Raw genomic sequence first — 16150 nt, 5'->3', positions numbered from 1 at the left:
ATAAAGAAAATAGGACTGTGGGCAAATTAACAGCTGCTATTCTAAAAATACACTGGGGACATAAACTATTTCTGGAACTCTGTAGGGACAAAACATGATAATGTTATCAGAATTTGTTGAATTTCATGAACTTATTTGCTCCTTCTTACAGTTTCCTTTGTGTGTTTCTTCTTCTTCCAGATTTATCAGACTTCTATCTTCACTTAAACCCATTAACATCAACTTAGATAGCTCAATCTAAATGCAAGTTGCGTGGCAACCTGAAAGAAAGAGAGAGACTTCCTGAGATGATAACCAACTCCTGGATAATTCTGCCAAATGACTCTAAAAACACTGACCCTGATAAGGAAGAGCAAAAGTTAAAGTAACTCTTAAGACTCTGTAAATGGCCTCAACCCCTGAACGTGCTTAATAAAAAAGTCAAAGATGAGCATTCCAACTAATTTTCATGGATTGAGGGTCAGCGTTGAAAGAGGAGAGAAGATTGGAAATAAAACCCATTTCACCCCATCAGGTGATGATAACGCCAATCAAATAACTGCAGCCACTGACCAAGAAGGAGGGTGTCTAGTTGAGGTCACAGGTTACAACACAAGCTCTATTCCTCCACTGGTTCGTCAGAGTGACTCTCCAGACAAAATCGTAATCTGGGGATCGGAGCAGCAATGTATGGAGCCTGAGCTCAGAGAATTTGAAATCCACACATTCTTAGGAAACCAAAGTCAGGAGGAGCATAACGAAGAGGAAGATGATGGAGAAAGCATGAAAGATGGTAAGGATGAGGGTCCCATGTCCATATCCTCAAGTTCAACGGCCAGCTCTGCTTCAACCGGTGTCAGACGAAACTACGACCACAACAGGGAAGAGAGCAGAATACAGAGGAGCAAAGAGAAACGCATCGCCTGTCACAGTACTGAAGAGCTGGATACATATGTGACAGGCTCAGTAGAGAAAAGAGACACCAGGACAGGCAGTGATAGACGGACAGGGGGTCTGAAGGAATCCAAGTCTGAGACAAATGTGTTTGTTTCCAGTCTGTCAGCTGTTGCTCTTGGTGGAAGTCTGTCTAGTGCTCTGGATTCCAGCGGTGACGCATGTCTTATTTCCCTTTCCAACCCCAAGACAAACCTTTTTCCCAACACCAACTGTACTACCTCAGCCCAGACCAGCAGAAGGGCAGCTTCCCTAGACACCAATCAGAACTCTGCACCATTTCGTCCTCAAGAGAGATATGACTGTCATCAATACTATGGCCAGGAACAGAGACTGGAGGAAAGGTGTCATCATAGAAATGGAAGGTCCTCTGATGGAGCACTTGGCCAAAGGAGAAGGACTGGATTTGAGGAGAGGGTGCTGCCGCCTCGGCGCCAACAGCTTGTCAGACCCCTCTGCCAGACAGAGATGATAAGAGAGAAGACCTTGCCAGATCCTAAAACTCAGCAAACTGGGACAGTGCTACATTCCTCCAACAATGCATCACCAGAGTCACACAGCAGCAGGTCAAGCAGAAAGTTCACAAAATCTGCTTTACGGGAACCGTCAGACTTCTCCCACCTTTACAACATGAGTGCTGTCTCCCAGCTAAGGCAGCCTAACCAGGCATCCCATAGGGAGGTTCCACCCATGGAAAAACAGACAACTACAACTGGACAACATCTATCTGGTTCCTCTAACACACCCACTCTGGAAAACAAACCTCAGGCTCAGCTCACTTATCGAAGGAACTGCTCCAGTCCCAACAGGACTGGAGTTGAATCCAGGTCATCTACCCCTCCTCAATCCCCTCTCAGGACACCACAGGGCTCACCACGCAGGCAGCCCTCTATGTACCTCATTTCCAGGAATGTCTCTGGAGCTTCTAGGCACATCCCATCAGGATGCAACCCAGCTGTACCAACATCAGCTCAGGGCTATGGCAACAGTTGTTTGAGAGCTCCAGTGAAAACAAACATAAGCACAAGTGGAATCCCAAAAGCGCCTCTTAACATCCAGCAGAGCTCCTCTAACTCTAACCCCAAAGAGAACTCTCCATCACCTAAACTTAAACCTAAAGGAATCCGCCCCAAGATCATAACGTCTGTTCGAAAGAATCCTCAGTTTAAAGTCCAGGCTGCTGACGGACCTTATCAGGTCTCATCTCTGCCATCCAGACTCTCGACTTACACTCACAGCCAGACATCAGCGGCCTTTAAGGATCCGTCTAAAGACCCGCGCAGAAACCCTGACGCTGAAACCCGAGGAACCCCTGTACTTAGTGCCTCCAACCCACTCTACGATAAATATCGCCAAGAGATGCAGGTGAACAGTTTCCCACCAGGGCTGCAAAACAGGAGCATCAGGACTCCTGGAAACACAAACACTGTTCCCCCAGCACATGCACACAGCCACAATGCATCCCCGAAACTGAGCGGAAGGGTGGAGAACTACTATGGGACATCATCTGAGGTGAGTTAGATATATGTGATCTACTCTATATCTTTGCACTGAGATTGATCTTTTATACAGTCATGTGGAATAAATTGAAATATTTAAGAATAATTTAGACTGGTGTTTTCAAGCCTTTTTTGTTGTTAATTTTATAATGAGTTTTTAATAGCTAATAAAAACACATTTAAGATTAGAGTATTACATCAGCTCAATAAAAAAATTACTTTTTTTTAATACAGAAATGTGAAGTTAATGAAAAGGATGTTTAATAGCAGCTAATACATTTTTAATCAACATGTCTTTTTTATGAGCTTTTTTATGTGTCTGATCATTTTTAATGTTCTTATCAGCTTGTCTTGAGTACTGGTGAGCCAAAGGCAGTTTTCCCCCGGCAGACAATAAAGATTTTTTTTTATTATTCTTTTCTATACTCTCTTGTCATCAAATAATAAAAAAAAATGTCATGTGCCATGATTGGCATATTTGGCATAGTTTATTTACTGCGCATGTATTATTCTAGCTCATGCTAACATAGTTGATGATAGATCCTCTGTATCTTTTTCAAAGTCCAAGCGCTGATCGTTATCGCCTTAACATTAACATTTTTTATTAATTTGTATTAAATAGCCTTATCTGGCACTAACATCGAAGAGATATAACTCTCAGTGCAATGTGTGTGTGAAAGGTTTGACCCTGTTAATTCATTTCCAAACATAAGAAGGGAAAACAAGCAGCTTTTTTCTCACTTGTTTTTTATAAACAAGCCAGTCATTTTGGATTTCCACATCTAGATTTGTGGAAAATCTGTAACATTCATATTTAGCTTTAAGACATCAGAGTCTCCTCTTGAACAGCTTACATATGTGAAGCTTTGAGTTAAAACGGAATGCAAAAACAAACTGCAATGGATAACTTTATTCTTTTTCTCTGGTTTTTTTTTTTTTTTCTATTGGCCTAAATTTAATTTTCCATGGGAATTGCTGGTTTTACAGGAAATAAGGACAGATCTTTCAACTGCTATGCAGATGTTTGTTTCTTTTATTCATAATGATGTGGCAGTGCATTACAATACGTGCTGCAGAAGTCAGGAAATGTCATGAATTTGTCATGTTTTAGGCCTTTCAATAAATTTAGTGATTCTGATTTTTAGGTGGGACGATCCAACAGTTTGAAAGGCGTCTCCTCTGAAGATGCCTTGCAGGGCAGGACAGTTACACAGGCCGGGGGAAGTGGAAGTCTCATCCGTTCTGGCAGAGGCCTCCGTTTGGGTCTTGGAGCCGTCACCAGGACAAATGCGGGTTCCGTCAAGACCCGTGGACCCACCGGTCAAGGACAGAGGTCAGCGTTGGCCTTCAGCCAGCCAATCCAAACTGTTAGCCCAGCGATCAGCCAGAAAAGCCAAGATAGCACAGGTAGGATGCTCTACACGTTCACTTCTGGAACGCCAACTGAAAATGACTTCACCAGCCCAAATTTTGACTAAGTAGAGTACAGCCTGGTCTTCCTGCTGCCATGCAACAGCTAGCAGTTGTGGGACCTGTGCATCCCTCAGCCTGGCTTGAGATGAAGGCGGTTCATTAAAATGCATTCTCTCTGAGATTAATTTTGGCAGTCCTGATTGGATGGCTGTAGGAGGGGACGCATTCTGCACCAGAAGGCAGCAATCTACAAACTGAAATATAAAAATAATAAATAAATAATAAGCCACTTGCATCTTCTCCTCAGCGAATTTCTAATTTCAGTGATACAGATAGCGCCTCTGACTGCTGAAATCAGATTTTTTGCTTCAGCTCATCTGTCAATGAAATATTGAAGTACTGCATTTTCTCATTCTTCTGGAAGGGTCCTTCATTCTTTGCTTACATGCTGTATTTCATTTGCTTTTTCCCTTAAAGTGATAACTTAGACATGAAGTGGAAAAAACCCTCTAATATCAAATCGATCAGCATAGTTTTATGGTTTATTTTATCATACTCTGTACTAATGCATATCTAAGGCATATCAGTCTGCATGCACTGTTTGTTCACTGGAATGTTTCTTAGCTTATGCACACTAGATTAAATGTTGACACAGAACATTTGTCTGTTTTGAGTACAGTGCGTTGCAACAGGATTAATACTCTTTGGACATTTTGTCATAATTCAGCCACGGATTTAAATCGTTTCACTGGGATTTGATGCTACACACCCATTTAAAGATTGCATGGTTGTAAAGTGGAAGAAAAATGACAAATGATCGTACTGCCAGTTGAAATCTGAAATGTGTGACATGCATTTACATCCAGCTCCCCTGAATCAATGCTTTTTTTTAGAATTGATTTTTACTGCTGTTATTACTTTGTGGTGTGACACCATCATCTTTGAACATCTGCAGATTGAATCATTTTGGTCATTCTGATGTTCAAAATAACTCAATCTAAGTCAGATGGGAAAGACGGGAAGAATCCAAATACATATAATTCAGATTTTGTATCTATGAAAAATTTTAAAAAGCAGGTATCATTTTCCACCCAGTTCCCTTCATCCATCCATTCTCTATACCCGGGTTCGTTTCCTTTTATTCTTATGCACTAATTTCAATTATGACTTTTTCAGTATTTTGTAAATGAAAATGTCTGACACCTACTAATTATAGCAATTATATAGTTTATGACACAGCTGTGTCACATGATTGCAGTGCATAGCTTAAAGTCTGTATTGTTGTGATAATGAGGAAGTCCACTTATACGGTAAGACAGTGAAATGCACTGAACCATTACTGCAAGTGGATTCCCTCACTCGTGCTTCTCCATGCTTCCTTTCAGTAGCGCTGCTGGGACTACACTGCAAACAAGTATTACATTTAATAACATGCAGCTTAAAGCCTGGAGGTGGAAATCTATACACACTGTCGCCTCTCACTTTGGACTGTGATTAAAATCATTAGTGCTTATGCCAGCTGCATGTCCTATTGATTTTTCCTGGCCTTATTTACATAATTTATCCAAAGTGAGAATGGCCTTGTTTCACTCAAAGACCGTAGCACACTTTGGCTTTATTCAAAAGATTCATGACATATTCTGCATTTTTAAGTTTGAATTGAATTGTAGAAGGAATTATCTGAAGTAGAACACAAATGCAAAATTAAAAAGTAAGCAAAGTAAGCTATTTAAATCCCAGTCTCTCAGATGTGTTGAATAGGATAAGGAGTGGGGGTGGGAATGCCAGGATGCAAATTAACACATTTATCCTTAATGATCCTGACATTCTCACTCAAGAGGAAGGAGCTCCAAACTCATAAGTAGACCTCATGGCACACAGATATTAGTGGTAGAGGAAATATGTGATAAGCATGAGTTGGATCTCTAATGATGCTGGAGGGGGTGGACTTTTCCACTTTGTTCCCATTCCACTTTTTCCTTTCCCTAACATCAGGCATCTGCTTCTCCCTGTGAAACATGTTTTTTCTTCTGATGTAGTAGTTATCCTCTGGGCTCCGCTGAAGCACACAGCTGTGCCAAATGGAAAGGAAAGGAGGGTCGCGTACCTTATCTCTGCAGCCAGCAGGGGATAACGCTTTTCTTCTGTGCAGGATCTTGACCTTGTTTTTGCAGACTATGGAAGCCAAAATGGGGTTTTTATCCAAAGTCTTGAGATTTGACCACTGAATTCTATGTGTCTCTGTACGAAGCCTAAATTGTTAATGTCTGCACATCCTAACTTTTAATTTGCTGTGAGAAACAATAGAATCTATACAGATTCAATTTTGACAATAACTTCTGTTCACATCACAGTTATGCTTTACTTTGTGTTGGTTTAATACATGAAATTCCAAATTAAAATGCTTTTTCAAAGCACTGTATCAGGACAAAAAAAAAAAATCTTTCCCCTGTGCTATTTTGTCGGTGTTGAATTGATTGCCATAATTACATTAGAAAATATTTTGGCCATTAGTCCAATCTGTTAGCACAGGCAGAGCCAAACAGCTATTTGCAGTTTAATTTACACAGTTATTATGTTTGCTTGTTGGAACAACCAGAGTCACCACAAAGTAAACCTCATGCTCCCTACTGAGAGAGCTTTAACAACTCATGATGAGTGATCCAGCACGGGTGTACCTTGTTTTCTGAATAAAATGAAAAAACTGCCATATTTATTGACATTTTGCCTCTTGAAATATGCAGTCTTCCTAAAGACTGACAAACAATTCAACGTCAAATTGCCTGTTTCATCACTAGATGACCAGGTTTTCAGCCATCAAGCTCCTGCGGCTCCTCCTGCCTCCACAGCAGCGTCCCAGCCCCCATCCACAGCCTCCAAATCTCTGCTTCCCAAAGTCAGTCAGTCTGGGTTGCGGGCTCCAGGTTTCTCCTCCAACCGTCTCCCAGCAGGCCGCCTGGCAGCCTTTGGTTTCGTCAGGAGTTCCAGCGTCTCCTCAGCGTCCTCGGCCCACTCCGCTGACAGCGTGCAGAGTGATCCCTACAGAACAACACACCGTGAGTTCCCTCTGAACAAAAATAATGACGCTTTTTTTTTTTTTTTTTTTTTTTTTTTACAAAGTGTGACATTTGCGTTTGTGAAACTAAGCTTAAAATTATTTTTTCAGTGAACATCTTAATCAAAACATTTGCTCTACTTTCATCAAACTTTTTGTTGCTTCAATTTACAACACTTTGTAGAAAATCATTGTATTTTCACCTCATTTTAGACCAATATGAAGTAACACATAGTTCTAAAGTGGCATAAAATCCAAATCTTAAATGTGTGGCATGAATTTATATCCCGTCACTCTAAATCGATACTCTTTAACCACCTTTCATTACAAATCTTTTGGTAACACATATCTCCCAGACTTGTTCAAATTGACAGTCTTCTTTGTAGTCTGTAACTCATTTGTAAACTCCTTACAAATAACTTATGTTGAGTCAAATTATATAAATAACATCTGTGAATGTTCATAATCTATAAACATGCAGTATGTTTTATGTTCTACAGCCACTATCAAGTTTTCAGAAACTCCCACATCATGATTCTGACACCATCATGTTTAAAAAATTATTCATAAAAAAAATAATTATAATAATAACTAATTTAAGCCAATGAAAGCCACATTCCAGAATATTGTCACTAACGTCTTGCTTCGGTCTTGAGTTGTGGTGGGTCATATGATCTTAGATGGGATGCTGCAGGTTCCAAATTAAAGTATTACACAGACTGTTTCAAATGAAAACAACAGCAGTAATTTAAAGATTACCCTAATTCAGAAAGCTCCAAACTGGGTCTGTGCCACAGATTCTGTGAGCAATCAGAATGATAAGATCAAACTCGCTGCTGGATGAACCGTGTAAATGTTCTCAATTTGCATTCATGGTGTGAAACTCTGAGTTTTTCCAGTTGTGATTTCAGGGCTGCTGGGTTACTTGGCTGAATTTTGAGGTAGCAGCATGTCTATTTAATGTGACCTACATAAGAAGGCTCGCTCCTCTTCTCCCAGTTACAGTTGACGTAAGCGCCACACACATCAGGCCCCCTGTTATGTCATCCCCCCTTCCCTCACTTCCTCCCTTTGAAGCATATCGTTTTCATGATTTTTTTTCTCTAATTTGTGAAAAAAAAACAAAAAAAAAACTGAAAAAAAGAGTTCATCATCTTACGCATAGACTTAAATCAGCATGGTGATCTCCTTCAGAAGAAGTAAGAGTTTCTTTCCTACAAGAAAGCTTCTTTGTTGAGCAAAGAGGTTCAGATAGAGACAAAAACACGATCATTTCAAAAAATAATGAACGTGATACACACAGATGTGTGTGCTAAAGGGAATGCTTAATATTTGTTTAGATTTTCCCCTTCAGTTTTAGTTGGTTTTGGTCTGAGTTTCTCATTGCAGCATTGCACTTAAAGCTGCACTCCTTGAACCATGTCTCTTTCTCTTCACATGGGCATCTGCACTATTTGCTTGATTTGGGAGACAGACTCAATTTTTCTTTGACACTGTCTGGAAGGAAGTCTTCATGTTTGGTTGGTTACTTCAGCATTTAGACAACGGTATTATTTATTATTGCATGTGTAAACTTTTGAACATAAGAATATATATTCAGAAGGTCTCAAAAGCAGCATCTGCACCAGTCTCTCTAATTTGCAATGAACTACAGAAGCTTGGGAGGAGATAAAAGAAGATCAAGGATGACAGTCGTGAGAGGTAAAAAAAAAAACTGGGGGCCTTTGATGAGAATGTGGGTGGGTTTGCTTTTGATTTTGATTGTGTGTGTTTTACGTGACCTTTGTTTGTGAGGTGTTTGAACTCCTTTCTCTGTTTAGGTTTAAAGTGAAGCCAGACTCATTCTTTCAATCCTTCTGTGTAACATAAATGGGTGTCTTGTGTGTTTTTCATGTTTTTATACTGGGAACAGTTTTATGATCATAGTAGCTTCTATGTTTTTTGCACCTGGATTCAACAGTTTTACACATTGTTGCTGAGAGTTTGATCGCTGAAACCTAAAGCAGCATTCAACTATTGTTGATTTTGAACACTTGAGGAAAATGGCATGAATTTACAGTTGAACCATTATGTGTTTCAGATTTCTAGCTCTGTTAATTTGATCGCATAACTGTGTATTTAAATACCAGTATCTCTCAACATTTCCAAACACTTTTCATATCGTATATCTTTACATCTTTTTCCTCCAAAGAATGTAGGCTTGTTATACATCGGGTATTTTTCCTCCACGTCACTATACCTCAACTTGAATAAAAGCACATCCATGCTTACAGCTGAGGTTTTACACACTCTTCACTCATGGATATCATGGGAGTTGGTGAAGCTATACACTTCCCATTTGTGCAGTAAGAGTAAAGCCTGTGCTTGGTTGCTCCTTTTCCCCATTGATTCCCAAGCTAAACGTGCAAATGTAGATCCCTGGAGGATACAGACCAAATAAATCAGCAAAATGACGAGGGGATTTTTAGCTCTTCAGTAAAAGAGGTCAGAAAAGTAAAACACTTGAGCATAAGACTGCTCTAAACAGTGGATGAGGATGTGCATTGTCCAGATTAATTAGAGTCTATACAAAATAATAAAAATCAGATGAAAAATTATTTGTATCCATGAGTACAACATCTTGCTAAGTGTTACGTGAAAACGTTAAGGTGTTTTATTGGAATTTATGACAGATGAACATAGCATAGCATATAATTGTGAAACAGAAGGATCATATTAAATCGTTATGAAATCTTTACAAATGAACTCCTGAAAAGTGTGGAGTTCATTTGTACTCAGGCCCCCCCGAGTCAATATTTTGTAGAAACATATATTGCCGAAGTTATAGCTGCAAGTCTCTTGGTGCAATCTTTCTATTACCACTGCACATCTTAAGATTTAAATCTTTGGATATTTTTCTTGTATGTGGAACATCAGTTGCAAAGTTTTGCCTTTCCCAATTGTTTGTTCTGATCTGTAGCTCTGGATGTAGGTTTCAGGTTTGTATCCAAGTGGAAGGTGAGCATGTGCCCCAGCCTCAAGCGCCCTCCATCTGTTTTTGATCCAGAACTGATCTATATTTAGCTCCATTCATCTCCCCCTCTATTGTGGCCAGCATCTAATGAAGAAAAGCTCTTTAATATTGATGGGATGGTGTGCTGTGGGTGATGTAAGTGTTTTGCCACATGTCGTATTTTTGCACTTTGGTCGAAAACATCCATTTTGGTGTAATCTTCACCTTTATCCATATAATCACCTTCCTAAAAGAATGGCCTGTGTCTTTTTTGGCTAACATGATTTTAGTAAAAATAAATAAATAAATATCTCTTTCCAAAAGATGTTTTAGGCAAAAACAAAACAGGACTTTTGTCAAAACGTGATTTAATCCATTGTGTTAGGAAGGTCACAATATGTTTATTGCTCACATGGGTTGTTAAGTGTTTTTTTTTTTTTTTTTTTTTTTTAACCAGTTTTCACTTTAATATAAAAGTTATAACTGGGACATCACCAATTAAAAGCTGTCCTGTTAACAGATTCTCGTATCAGATCTGGTTATATTGTTTTCCTTCCACTTTGAAGCTTACTTTGCATTTTTCATTCAAAATACCACCAAAATATATGGAGGTTTGTTCTGTAATCTGACAAAGTATAAAAATGTCAAGAGATACGAACACATTGGCAAGGCAATGTGACAATAAGTTTGGAAATATTTTTCACACACAAACTAATGTAAGCAAGGTCATATTGATCCAAAGCTTCAGCGATGGCCTTAATTGATTCTTATCAACTGTTTGCATATAAGAGGCTTGTAAGTAAGAGCGGAGCAGTCGAGCATCTTGGGAGCTTTAGGTTTCTCTGTATAAAATCAATACACTATTAACAAAATCCCAGCATTAGTGTTGTCACTCTGGCCTCCTCAGTTGTTGCATGGTCGTCGTTGTTGGTGTATTAGAGAAGGAGCATCACGGTTCAGGTTATCCACTCCAGCCAACATACAGAGCTGAGATGTGAATGCAGCAGAAGGAGGCTGATGAAGCCTGGGTCTGAAAACTCAAATCCTAAAATAGAGTGCTATCACTCTTATCTGTACTTTAAAAAAAAAAAAAAGAAAAAAAAAAAGAAAAGACTAATCTAATAACGCAAGAAATCAAAATGAATCTAGGGAGCAGAAGGAAGAAGGTGAAGAGTGATGTGGCTATAAACACTAATCCAATGAATCAAAATGAGCAGCAAGCATAGAGAATGGGAAAGTGGGATGAAGGGGGGAAACGAGCGGAAAGAGAAGCATCAGTGTAGATGGAGGAGAGGATGTCAAACCCCAGATGCCACACAAGGCTTAGATCTGGTCTGAGATTCATGCCAGCTCACTGCGAACAGATGGTTTCTGTGGTGCATGCACACACACACACACACACACACACACAAGCATGCATGCACACATGCACACAAGTTCTCACCCAAAGAGCAGCAAATTAGATGGGCCAATTAGATATGGATGCTATTCTGTGGATAAGGAGAATAAAACTAACATGGCTGAAGCTTCTTAAAGCATCAGATCTGTGACAGGGAAGATGGTCTCATCGAGCCTGTTCATTAACTGACAGCTTCATAGTGCATTTCATCCAGCTCAGTGTTAACTTGACTTCATGACTGAATCGGACATTTCACGCTGGAAGAAAACTGCTGGATCGATAGCAGCTAAACTTTAGTGTTTCCTGCATTATGTGCTATGGGTAAACATGAAGTGTTTAAAGTGTGCTGTGTTTTTTTTTTCTTCTTCTTCATTTGACTCAGTTTAAAGTGCTACTTTTTCTAAGATAAAATGCAGGTTTTATTGCTCTGCCTTGAGCTTTAGTGACGGTGCTTTTTCCCCTTTATTTACTACAGTTCTACTTACTCTTTGTGAGTGAAAGTGTGCGACAAAGTCTGTAAACAGCAGGCACAAATGTATACCACCTACTGAACGGCAGTGGAAAATTGACCTAATCTATACTGAGTGAGGAAAGAGCGAGCGCCATACCAACACAAATGCACCCTGGATGTGCTCAGCTCTTTTGTATGGGATTGTTGCCTCAATGAAATGATTGTTGTGTGTCAGGCTGGTAGTAAACCAAAACTAGAAAAATAAATATTCCATGTTGCTGTCTGTAAATCATGACTCAGAGGTGTGTAGATGAACATTTCAGCGGGCTTGAATCTGCCTCTTGCCGGTTTTTGAATCCAGTGCAGCTAACAGATGGTCATCTCCATAGGTCCTTCTCTGCCCTGTCTATATGTTACAGGACCTTTGTGTGCTGTTCAAGTGTTCTCTAATTTACATTTTAAAATGCTACAACACCTGACTTTAATTATATAATTACTATATACTATAATTAAAATCAGTTATTTATTATCGTTACTAAATGATGTTTTTTCTGCTGACAATTACAGTCATTTTGCCATACAACTGCTTTATTTCTCAGAACAGGTTCAGGTGAAAAGTTTCTGCACTTAAAGTCACAGCTCCTTAAATAAAATCAGTTTGTATAAAAGCTCAAAATAGCACAACTGATTTAAAAACCCCACATGAAGGTGGAAAATCCATCTTGTAGAAACCTGTGAGAAGGTGTGTGAAGTGCTTTTACATGCGTTTGAATGTGTAAATTATGTATAACAACAAAGTCAGAAGGAAAAGGCTGAAATCCTTTTGAAATATTGTAATTACGTCATGTAGTGACAGATGAAACACGTGTATGATCTACCACGTGTCTCACATGTTGGATTAATACCAAGCAGCGTCTAAAAATCATGAGATAACCCTGCAACATATTTTACATGTGGAAATTATATAATATGCAATCCATGGAAAATCTTCCATATATTATTCCACATGTGTTCGACATGTGAGACTAAGATCATGTAGTAACATTAGAAACAGATGCAGGGAAACTTTCCACGTGAGAAAGGTTGTTTTTTTTCTACATCGTGAAAAATGTTTTTTTTTACTTGTCAGACAGACTTTTTTTTTTTTCTTGAGATCATAATGTGTACTCAGTGTGTGCATAGACTGTAAGCAGAGTGGAGATCTGGAAGATCTTCCAGGCAGATCAGTAGCTTAAATAGGATATTCTGAATTACGGTGGAAGAGTGACAGGCATTTCCTACATGAGCCTCATAAGAGGAGAGGAAGCAGCAGTTGACAGGCAGAACAAACATCAGTGGATGGATTTACTCTTCATACTTAATTACACCCACTAAACTGACTGTAGTGTGCATCTGTCAGAGGGGACATGTAGCTTAATTAAAAGATAACTGATGAGGTATGATTTAAATATATTTCCAAAGATTATCAGATGTTAAATCCTGTATTTAAAGGCAATGAAAACTTTGTCGGTTCCTGAAAACTTACAAATATTGATGTTTTTTTTCATTTACGTTGCACAACAAAGCTGATATTCTGTAATTCTACCCACTTAATATTGATGTGAAACTGGTATTTTGATTTAAACTATTTGAGAATATCAAAGACACTTGTTGAGATTATTTCACTTAAGAGCATCAGACATGATTTATGTTCCCTAGTAAAAATAAACTAAATCAATATGCACGAACCAAAGTGTACATCAACTTCACCGGTTAGTTTTGTGCTTGAAATGTTTATTTACTTCCAGGGGAAGAATGCATTGATGCCTGGGAATTTTTTTTTCTTTGGCAAGTCAGCAGTGCCAGCTGTGCAGCTTTATTCCCTGTCAACACTTAATGTGTTTGTGTGAGCACCTGGAGAGGGCAGCTCTCTGTAAATTCAGCTGAGATGGAGTGGATCAATTCCTTTAGGACAGCATTTGAGTTTCTTTTGCTGATGGGGAAGGCTCCAACTAAGCTAAGTTCATCAAAAATAAATGAGATTTTAAGTCCAACGAAAAGTCTTTAGAGCCATTTCGTATCACTTGAAATAATCAGAACTGTATCACATCAGGCAAACTGTGAGGCTGTATGTGGGATCGGATAGCTTTATCTTGCTGTTTTATCTATTCATCTACTTTGACTAAAAACAAACAAATAAAAAAATCAGCATTAGCTTAGTTTTTGCTGGAATGTGCAATAAATTTCTCCTAGAAAATGGCCTCCTGCTGAGGTGTAAAAAAATGCTCCCTACCTCATCCCCAGCTGTTTCCTCATTTTCATGATCCCCGTTAAATATGCATAAGATTTTTCATGCACTCTCAGAAAAGGCCTGGGTCTTCATTCTGTTTCACTGTCATTCATTCATTTCTTCTCATTGCTCTTTTGCCCGTTTACTTACTTGATCAGCTTCCCCCTTATTTAAACATCTTCCTTCCTCTTCTTGTCATTTGTCGTACGGTGTAGTTTGTCAATCACTATGTTTTATCATAAATAATTTATTTTATCCAAGGCATCAGTCATATAAAGGCATTGCTCTGCTATTTCTATGTTTACAAGACCTTTGAGAGCATCAGTCAACCATCTTTTGATCAAATATTTACTTTATTACATATTAATATTTCTGAATTCCTATGTGACGGAATAGCAACTAGTGCAGGTTGTACCAATGACCCTCTGAAATAGGCATCAGTTAAACCAGAGTCGTCTGTAGCTATTTTAGAGCAAGACTTTGGTTTAGTGCACCAACCAGATTATGGGCGCTAACCCATAATATTAATGAGGACAAAAATTGAAAGCTTTGTTAACTTATATTTAAAATATAGGTTAAAGTGCAGTTATTTAGTGAAGTTAACTCAAAGGGGACTTATTCTGCCCAATACTATGATGTTCATAAGCATTTTTGACTAAACAACTGTCACCAGAGTAAGCTTTATAATGGTGATCATTATATTGCTTGAACAAATCTCACTTTTCGCCACATAATTCATTTTTTGGCTAAAATTTATTTGCTATGGTTAAACATGCAGGAGGATTGTTTGGAGAAAGTGTTGATTAATACATTTAACTCGGTTCAATTCAGTTTATTGATAGCATATGGCACCAATTCACAGTACACCATCTTAAGCCACAATAAAAATTTCAAGTCAATGATGCAGACGTATCTAGAGTCAAGTAGTGAAGTGACGCATGGACAGACGGCTCTGTTGGGAGATCCTCTTTCACTCTTTAGATTTCGAAAGGTAGCACAGTGAAGCTAGCGTTAAAACAATGATGAATTTCTTAATTATTTGTTTGGAATTATCTCTTACTTTGTAAATGTTTCTGTACAGGTTTTTGTCTCTGTTGATGGGAAGATTGAAACAATGTTTTCTTGCGTAACTGCTCTGAAAACATGAGGCGCCCTGCAGTGAGCTATTCTAATCCCAGAAACCTGAGGGGGTTTTGGCACAACATGAGACGAACCTTCAGTCTTCTGGTGGCACAGAGAGAAGCAAGTTGTTGGTACTTGACTAAATCATAATCTTAAAGCTTCTTTGTGGCAGCCTTAAATTAAGCGAGTCATTATTTGGCTCGCTCTTCTGTGCTGTTATCGATCAATTTTGTGGAGATGAGCTTGGGAGACGATGTATCATAGCTGGTTTAAGGTACATAGTTGACAAGATAGCAGTGCTAAAGACTGGAACAAGCAATCTTCAGTATTATGTGTGAGTCGAGGTGAGTTGGCGTGTCTCAATTTGTGTGAAAGAAAGTGTGTGTGTGTGCATCCGAAGAACAAATGCTGTGATCCAGGTTAGAAAAGGAAGATTGAGGGCAGCAGCAAGAACCTCAAGTAACAAACCATTTCTCAGTCCAGTGAGTCCAAATTTAGACGTAACACCAGGGTCGCACAGCCATGCGAGGAAAAGGATTGTATTCATGAAAGGTTGGGATAGATGGGTTTTGAGAAACGACTCATTTGAGATTAAACATTTGATTGAAAATTACACCTCAGAGAAGTAAAGTCATATTTGACGTGTTCCAGGTCTGAGTGTGAGCGAGGAGCCTCCGCTCCACAGAGTGACAACGAGCCCCCCGTCAACAGATCAACAGAGGGGTCCGCCATGTCGCAGCAGCAGCCTCCAGCCCCCCTCCACCCCGGTGTTGCCACGACGCTACCTGCCACCCCAGCCAAGAAGCTCACCTGGAGGTCAGTAGGAGATCATAAAGAAAAAAACAACTAGTCTTCCCAAATAGTTGTTAATTAAAGGCTCAGATGAGCTTTTATATTATTTTTATTTTATTTTTATGTGTTGTTGTAGTAACATGAGCAGCTTTATCCCTAAAAGAGTCAGAAACTGCCATGTAACCTCACTGTTTAGATGGCAAAGCTTTATTATTATTATTATTA

General features: G+C 39.1%; 1 protein-coding gene across 2 annotated transcripts in view; it reads left to right on the top strand.

Annotated features, from left to right (window-relative positions):
* Positions 1 to 16150, top strand: part of mtus2a (microtubule associated tumor suppressor candidate 2a) — a 41822-nt gene that overhangs the window by 11564 nt on the left and 14108 nt on the right. For both annotated transcript variants that reach the window (XM_007555942.2, XM_007555934.2), the window contains exons 2-5: positions 181 to 2445; positions 3578 to 3839; positions 6644 to 6901; positions 15785 to 15949. In XM_007555942.2, coding sequence (XP_007556004.1) covers positions 427 to 2445; positions 3578 to 3839; positions 6644 to 6901; positions 15785 to 15949 — 2704 coding nt within the window. In that variant the 5' untranslated portion in view covers positions 181 to 426. The remainder of the gene's footprint in view (positions 1 to 180; positions 2446 to 3577; positions 3840 to 6643; positions 6902 to 15784; positions 15950 to 16150) is intronic.

The sequence above is a fragment of the Poecilia formosa genome, unplaced genomic scaffold (assembly GCF_000485575.1).
Source record: "Poecilia formosa unplaced genomic scaffold, Poecilia_formosa-5.1.2 Scaffold3, whole genome shotgun sequence".
In the NCBI taxonomy this organism is placed as follows: domain Eukaryota; kingdom Metazoa; phylum Chordata; class Actinopteri; order Cyprinodontiformes; family Poeciliidae; genus Poecilia; species Poecilia formosa.
The sequence above is the reverse complement of the archived record's forward strand: the minus strand, read 5'-3'. Positions and strand labels throughout refer to the sequence as shown.